Below are 8455 nucleotides of genomic sequence, written 5' to 3'. Positions count from 1 at the left end.
TATTGTTTGAGGAGAGTGCACAACAACAAAACACTTTTATCACGGCAACTGGTTTGATACATTCAACTCTGAAGGTAAATAATGTACTTACATTCAGTATTCTTGCTCTGATTTGTCATCCTGAGGGTCCCAGAGATAAAATGTAGCAAAGTTTTGTTTTATAAAATACATTTTTATATTGAAATCTAGAAACTGGGTTCTACAGTTTGAACCCTTGCTGTCTCTGAGTGCCATTATTTCTATATAGCCTACACTTTCTCGTCCTGAAATTCTTATGTGAGTGGGATGGGTGTGGCTTCGTGACAATGATCAAGAGCAGCTGCTCACCGATTTGACAGCTCCAACACAGTTACACCTCAGACACCGCCAAAACATCAGCTGATCTGATTGAATCTAGGTCTAAGCATATGGTTTACAGGATCTACTTCCACACTATAAACCCTAAAACAGCGGTTGTTTTTCATTCTTAGAAAGGAGGAATAGCAGCATACAATGTGGCCCTCTAAACGGTGACTGATTGACCGACTGACTGACTGATTGACTAATTGAGATGTAAGTCACCTGTAACAGCGTAGCTCCAGTCATCTTTCTCTGTGGGGACGACCTCTTTACCATCAGGGAAAGGAAGATTCTCGGGCACCTCGTCTGTTATTGGAGAACGGAGAAAACGAGAAAGTGAGAATGGAGATCTCAGAGAATAAAGAGAGCACAAAAGAGAAAAGAGAGAGCAAGATCGAAGAGGCACATGAGAGTAAGGAAGGAGGCAGATGGAGAAGTAAGAGTAGAGAAATCAGAGAAAGGAGAGGATGAGAATGGAGAGAGATGGTTGGAGTGGGAACAGAGAGAAATGGAGAGGTGCAGGAGAGTGAGATACTGTAGGAGTGGAAATATGGTAGGGTGAAACAGTAGTGGAATTATGTACACAGTAAAAGTAATGAAAACCTGTTGCAGCTATCACACAAAGAACAGATGAGCTGAGCTTTGCTGACAAACCTTCACATGAGATGAGATTTTCATCATATAAGGTGGAAAACCTGAGTCATTGGTTAAAGAGTCCAGTTGGCAAATATCATAAAGGGTTCGATTTAGAGTGGATCTGGACGAGAAATCCAGAGATAAAAAGTTGTTTTTGAATTTTAACCCTATCCCAAACCGTAAAATCGGACACCTCGAGTGCATAGAGGAGTTCTGTGTCTATAATTCTTAAAATAATTGTTATGCTTTTTGTGAACGTTTATCGTGAGTAATTTAGTAAATTATTAGCAAATTCCTCCGGAAGTTTGCGGGGGTATGCTAGTTCTGAACGTCACATGCTAATGTAAAAAGCTGTTTTTTAATATAAATATGAACTTGATTGAACAAAACATGCATGTATTGTATAACATAATGTCCTAGGTGTGTCATCTGATGAAGATCAAAGGTTAGTGCTGCATTTAGCTGTCTTCTGGGTTTTTGTGACATTATATGCTAGCTTGAAAAATGGGTGTCTGATTATTTCTGGCTTGGTACTCTGCTGACATAATCTAATGTTTTGCTTTCGCTGTAAAGCCTTTTTGAAATCGGACAGTGTGGTTAGATAAAGGAGAGTCTTGTTTTTAAAATGCTGTGAAATAGTCATATGTTTGAAAAATTGAAGTTTTTGTATTTTTGAGGAATTTGTAATTCGCGCCACGCCTATCATTGGATATTGGAGCAGGTGTTCCGCTAGCGGAACGTCTAGATGTAAGACGTTAATCCTAGACCCTGGGTCTCGACCCCGCCCTGTGCAGCTGGGTCCTGGACTTCCTGACGGGACCCAGGTGGTGAGGATATGTAACAACATCTCCACCCCGCTGATCCTCAACACTGGTGCCCCACAAGGGGTGCGTTCTCAGCCCTCTCCTGTACTCCCTGTTCACCCACGACTGCGTGGCCATGCACGCCTCCAACTCAATCATCAAGTTTGCAGACGACACTACAGTGGTAGGCTTGATTGACACTCAATGTCAACAAAACAAAGGAGATGATCGTGGACTTCAGGAAACAGCAGAGGGAGCAGCCCCCTATCCACATCGACGGGACAGTAGTGGAGAGGGTGGAAAGTTTTAAGTTCCTCGGCGTACACATCACGGACAAACTGAAATGGTCCACCCACACAGACAGCGTGGTGAAGAAGGCGCAGCAGCAGCATCTAATTCTGACGTGAGACTGTGAGAGCTGGTAGGTTATACACCTATAGTACACGTTTAAACTAATAGCTAGTATTTAAAAAAAATACTTTGATAATAATTTTGAAGTAGTTAGTAAAGTTAATTGAAATTAGTATTTTTTGTCATTGATGCCTTGGTTCCATTCATTCATTCATTCATTCATTTATTCCATCCATAGATCGTATACATACACTGAGTATACCAAACATTAGGAACACCTTCCTAATATTGAGTTCCGCTAAATTATACTGATATTTCAATATTATCCTTATTTATAGCACAGCGTTGTTGACTACTCGTTTCTGATTGGCTAGAAAGGCATTCTGTGTGTGATTTTAAAATAATCGATTCAAGGACATACTGTACATCTGATGTAATAGCAGCACGAATACTGACCATGAAGATTGCTATTTTCCCATTTCCTATAATGGAGGATCCTGCTTTCTGGCAATAACAGCCTGTAGTACCCTGGTCGACCTTGAACTTCATGACTTCAATGAAAGGGGGAAGTCGTTCTCCCCTGATTCATTCATTCATTCATTCATTCATTCATTCATTCATTCATTCATTCATTCGGTCAATGAATCATTCATTTTAGGACACAGAGGGGGATGAAACATACATCTGGCGTCCCAGTAGTCCTCGTCTCCCCTCGTCCACCTTTCCATCCACCACAGGAGTGGGGGGCGTGGCCATTGGGTCCTCTCCCTTCCAATAGTCATCTTCTGGGTCGACCACTGGGCCTGCGGGGCTCCTCCTCATCTGGCTTCCAGTAGTCATCCCTCTATCAGAGGGACAGATGGACAGTAGAGGGTAACTTTATTAGTGTGGAGATTTTTTTTAAGCTAGATATAAAACAAAATCCACATGGTTTTTCAAGGTACAAATAAGATCATAAACAAAGTGGCTCTGCTATAAAGTGTTGAGTGGTATTTGAACACTGAGGCACCGGCTTCAGAGAAATTCTATAATGGTTTGTCATCTGTACACATGGTCCTCACCGTTGTCTGGGTAGGGGTAGTCTGGGTATGGGTCAGGTTCTGTGGGAGCTTCAGATGGGACAGAGATCAAAGGATTACAAACAACTTTGTTACTCACACAATGCAAAGCCAATAAAAAAATCTAATCAACCAATTCTAGTCCGTTTTTATTGAAAACGTTGATTACAGTAGTAAAGTGGTGTGTTACTGCATTACCTGCTTCTGTGTACACCTCTGTAGTAGTTGTAGGTGGTGGTGTGGTAGTTGTAGGTGGTAGTGTGGTAGTTGTGGGTGGTGGAGTTGTAGGTGCTTCTGTCCGTGGCCCCTTTTCTTTGCCCTTCTTTGGCTTTTTGTCTGCTTTAGGCTTCTTGGTGGCCTTGGGCACTTTGGGCTCCTTGTTCTTCTTGTCTTTCTTGTTCTTTCTTGTCTTTCTTGTCTTTCTTGCCCTTCTTTTTATCCCCTTTGCCCTCCTCTTCCTCTTCGGCTCTCCTGACCCTGGCTTGGTGTCAACGGGGGAAAGGAAAGTTAATAAACTTGGTCATTTTGACATGTTGATTCCTGAGGGTCAAATGTCAGGTTTAACAGCACATAACAATCCTATAACAGTCGGATATGCCAGGATATGACAAGATGGCATTCAAACAAAGGCTATACATCAACACCAACTCTCTGCTACTGAAGTAGACTGATGAGAGATAGAGAGACAGCTAAACAAATAGAAATAGAGTGATAGAGTGAGAGGGGGCAGAGAGAGATGGTGACAGAGGAAAAACAGTGGGAAACAAAGACAGACAGACCGAACTCCCGGACCAGACAGGGGATGGGGAAATCTCCCAGACAGAATCACTCTAGCAGGGGGCACAGCTGAGCTAACGGGGGCGGGGGGATGTGTGACTGAGAGGAGATGACGGTGTCCTGTGCAGAAGAAAAGCTACTCTGTTCACATGGTGAAACAACAGGGTCCTCACACACACACACACACACACACACACACACACACACACACACACACACACACACACACACACACACACACACACACACACACACACACACACACACACACACACACACACACACATCAAGGAGAGGGACTGCAGTGATATCATCACACCCAAGGTCAAGGAGATCTCATCTGGGTTTATGTAAATGTTTCTACATTATGTCACATGACATTAAAACATTCCATAATCACGTGTTTTTTTTCTATCTGATGTGTAATGGATAAAATATAAAGATTTTCTTCTTTCTGCCGCTTCCTCTGAATGTACATATTTACAGTATGCTGCATGCTACGTATAGGATGTGGATATAATTGTGCTCTTGTGCTACTTACTGATGGTGCTGCTTATATCGCCACGGAGGGCATTATCTTGGGGAAGAAGAAGTTGTGTTACTACAGAAGTCAGTGGAGTGTATTCATTGGTATTTCCCTCTCTCTATTCGTGGCTATTTGAATACCTGTGCCAGTGACCTACAGTGCAAGTCGGAAGTTTACATACACTTAGGTTGGAGTCATTAAAATTTGTTTTTCAACCACTCCACAAATGTCTTGTTAACAAACTATAGTTTTGGCAAGTCGGTTAGGACATCTACTTTGTGCATGACACAACTCATTTTTCACTTCTAATTCACTGTATCACAATTCCAGTGGGTCAGAAGTTTACATACACTAAGTTGATCTGTGCCTTTAAACAGCTTGGAAAAATCCAGAAAATTATGTCATGGATTTAGAAGCTTCTGATAGGCTATTTGACATCATTTGAGTCAATCGGAGGTGTACCTGTGGATGTATTTCAAGGCCTACCTTCAAACTCAGGGCCTCTTTGCTTGACATCATGGGAAAATCAAAAGAAATCACTCAGATTTGTTTTTTTGACCTCCACAAGTCTGGTTCATCCTTGGGAGGAATTTACAAATGCCTGAAGGTACCACGTTCATCTGTACAAACAATAGTACGCAAGTATAAACACCATTGGACCATGCAGCCGTCATTCCGCTCAGGAAGGAGACGCATTCTGTCTCCTAGAGATGAACATACTTTGGTGCGAAAAGTGCAAATCAATCCCAGAACAACAGCAAAGGACCTTGTGAAGATGCTGGAGGGAACAGGTACAAAAGTATCTATATCCACAGTAAAACGAGTCCTATATTGACATAACCTAAAAGGCCGCTCAGCAAGGAAGAAGCCACTGCTCCAAAACTGCTATAAAAAAGCCAGACTACGGTTTGCAACCTGCATATGGGGACAAAGATCGTACTTTTTGGAGAAATGTCCTCTGGTCTGATGAAACAAAATAGAACTGTTTGGCCATAATGACTATCGTTATGTTTGGAGGAAAAGAGGAGGCTTGCAAGCCGAAGAATACCATCCCAACCGTGAAGCACAGGGATGGCAGCATCATGTTGTGGGGGTGCTTTGCTGCAGGAGGGACTAGTGCACTTCACAAAATAGATGGCATCATGGAAGGAAAATTATGTGGATATATTGAAGCAACATCTCAAGACATCAGTCAGGAAGTTAAAGCTTGGTCGCAAATGGGTCTTCCAAATGGACAATGACCCCAAGCATACTTCCAAAGTTGTGGCAAAATGGCTTAAGGACAACAAGTCAAGGTATTGGAGTGGCCATCACAAAGCCCTGACCTCAATCCCATAGAAAATTTGTGAGCAGAACTGAAAAAGCATTTGCGAGCAAGGAGGCCTAAAAACCTGACTCAGTTACACCAGCTCTCAGGAGGAATGGGCCAAAATTCACCCAACTTATTGTGGGAAGCTTGTGGAAGGCTACCCGAAACGTTTTACCTAAGTTAAACAATTTAAAGGCAATGCTACCAAATGCTAATTGAGTGTATGTAAACTTCTGACACACTGGGAATGTGATGAAAGAAATAAAAGCTGAAATAAATCATTCTCTCTACTATTATTCTGACATTTCACATTCTTAAAATACAGTGGTGATCCTAACTGACCTAAGACAGGGAATATTTACTCGGATTAAATGTCAGGAATTGTTAAATGTATTTGGCTAAGGTGTACTGTATGTAAACTTCCGACTTCAACTGTATCTGTGGAACAGAGGCTGTGTATTCATGTCATATTCATGTGTATTCAATATTCCTCTCCCTGTCCTTAAGAAATCTGATTCTGTGTAGTTGGTTTTTCTAATATCTTTTCAATTGTGCAAGCCATAAATATGTAGCCTATAACAGTAGTAGTAAGTTTTACATAGTTTGTATTGCACTATGTAACAATGTGTACCCACAAAATAGTTATACAGTACCTACTAGCTAATGTAATTACCATGTAAATACAAGGTTTTAGTGCAATTTAATTGGGAAATTGGACTGATTAAACCAACAGATGTGTGTGCTGGTTTACTCCATGTTAAGCTGTGAATCTCAGAAACAAAATTTGTTTTATAACTAACACTACATCATCAGCCCATCTCAGAGGGTGAATCCTTCCATTTTGGAGCTGGGTTCTGTGGTACAGCACAGTACAGTAGAAAATAAAAGTGGACTGTACAAATCTGTCTCCAAGATGCTGAGCTCAGAGCCCAGCCAGGTCTGTTACTGCAGAAGACTGAATCTTCCCCAGTCCCAGGTCTACTCTGCTTTGGGCCAAGAGACAGTCCAGGTATGAGTGAGCTGGAGACAGACAGGTAAGAGTACTGTATGGTGTGTGTGGTGTGGTGTGATGTGGTATGTGTGTGCGGGGTGGACACTGTTGGACTTGTCATAGTGACTGAAAGGTGTGTGTGGGTAATTCAGGAAACTGCTGGCTTCTTTCAAGACCAACACTCTCCTCCACCTGCCTTGTGCCCTGTCCCCTGTGCCTGCCTGATGATGTCATATAACGTTCTACAATCCTCGTCCTGGAAGGAGGCATCTGTTCCAGCCCAACAACCAGACACTGTTGATGATTCTACTACTAAGGTTTTGATCATTAGCTGATACGATGATAAGATGTGTTATTGCTGGGCTGGAACAAAGGCCTGTACACCAGCTGAATTGGGTCCCATCTAGTAGGTAAAACCATCCATGTTTCTAGCCACTCAGATGGGACCCAATTCTCCACTTAGTAACATATATAGCATTATAATGTGAATGTTCCTACTAGGCAAAAACTGGTTGAATCAACGTTTCCATGTCATTTCAACCCAAAACTTCAATGTGATAACTTTGAATCAACGTGGAAAACTGATCGGATTTGCAAAAGTCTTCAACGTAAGAGAATTTTGTATTTTTTTTCATAAAACTTTTAACCTCAATGACAGGGTGACATTTTTGGCTGAGTTGAATTCACGCTAGTTGACAACTCAACCAAATGTAAATAAAACTAGACGTTGAACTGACGTCTATGTCCAGTGGGTTGGCTTCGTTCTTACCTGGTAGGGCATCCTCCTCTGTGGCTCTCTTTTCCTTGCTAGTCTGGCTTTGTGTCTCTGTGAGATCCTCTTCTTTAACTGGTTCATCCTGGGACTCCTGTCTATATAGGGCCTCCATCCCTATCTCCTCTACAGCCTGGCCTAAAGAGACAATGCCTCCTGCACTCTCCCCTGCTCTGGGCAGTAGCACACAGAATAGGGCCAGCAGAACCAAACACACCACTGCAGTATGACCTCCCATCCTCCTTACTCTACCTGCCTCAGGATTCTACCTCAATGTTCCACTGAAAAGTTCCAGCTCAGTGTTCCGATTAAGTATTCCAGCTCTGTATTCTAGTTCAGATTTCCCAAAATCTTGCTTAAAGTTCCAGCTCAGAACGCTACTCAGAAATTCTACCGAAGTGTTCTATATCTGAATTATATCACAGAATTCTACCTCTCAGTTTTCTACTCTAGTGTTCCATGCCTTCTCTCCGGTGAGGAAGATTCTGGAGCTCCAAGCCACAGCCAGACACAGACTCACTCAGAGCATGAGGCAGGGCTGGACACAGAGAGAAGAAAATAGTGAGGGAGGGAGGAAGAGGGGAGGCAGAGCAGTCCAATTGTCCTGCAATTTAACTAAATGAGATCCACAGCTCTCCTGGAACGACAGATGAAAAAGTAATGGCTGAGAGAGATATAATCCCCTTCACCTGGCTGATGAGTTGCAACAGGTGCAGAGATCAAAAGGAGATCTTAGCAACAGCTCACTGGAGAAGCAAGGAGAGGTGAAAAGAGTTTAGTCCAGGAGCAGAGCACTTCTTCCACTTCTTCCGCCTCCTTTCCCCTCTGCAGACTGCCACAAACAGGCAGGAATGGAAAGGGGGAGGAGTCGAGGACAGTGTGTTTGTGCTAAC

At 42.6% G+C, this 8455-nt stretch overlaps 1 protein-coding gene across 1 annotated transcript; it reads right to left on the bottom strand.

Annotated features, from left to right (window-relative positions):
• Window positions 1–2783: 2783 nt before the first annotated feature.
• On the bottom strand, window positions 2784–8128 carry LOC145864001 (uncharacterized). The gene is made up of 4 exons (XM_082968788.1): window positions 7560–8128; window positions 3386–3668; window positions 3178–3238; window positions 2784–2973 (listed from the first exon to the last, which is right to left on the bottom strand). Exons 1-4 carry the CDS (start codon window positions 7644–7646, stop codon window positions 2784–2786), a joined length of 621 nt encoding a protein of 206 aa, XP_082824914.1. The 5' UTR covers window positions 7647–8128.
• Between the last annotated feature and the right edge of the window lie 327 nt (window positions 8129–8455).

This window comes from Salmo salar, chromosome 24 (assembly GCF_965601325.2).
Source record: "Salmo salar chromosome 24, fSalSal1, whole genome shotgun sequence".
In the NCBI taxonomy this organism is placed as follows: domain Eukaryota; kingdom Metazoa; phylum Chordata; class Actinopteri; order Salmoniformes; family Salmonidae; genus Salmo; species Salmo salar.
Note: the sequence above shows the minus strand (reverse complement) of the source record. Positions and strands in the feature narration are given on the sequence as shown.

Coding starts and splice junctions, on each gene's coding strand:
- LOC145864001 (XM_082968788.1), bottom strand. CDS start 7,646: ATGAACCAGTTAAAGAAGAGGATCTCACAGAGACACAAAGCCAGACTA. Junction 3,669..7,559: donor AGAGGAGGATGCCCTACCAG/GTAAGAACGAAG, acceptor GTTGACACCAAG/CCAGGGTCAGGAGAGCCGAA. Junction 2,974..3,177: donor GACAACGGTGAGGACCATGT/GTACAGATGACA, acceptor TCCCTCTGATAG/AGGGATGACTACTGGAAGCC.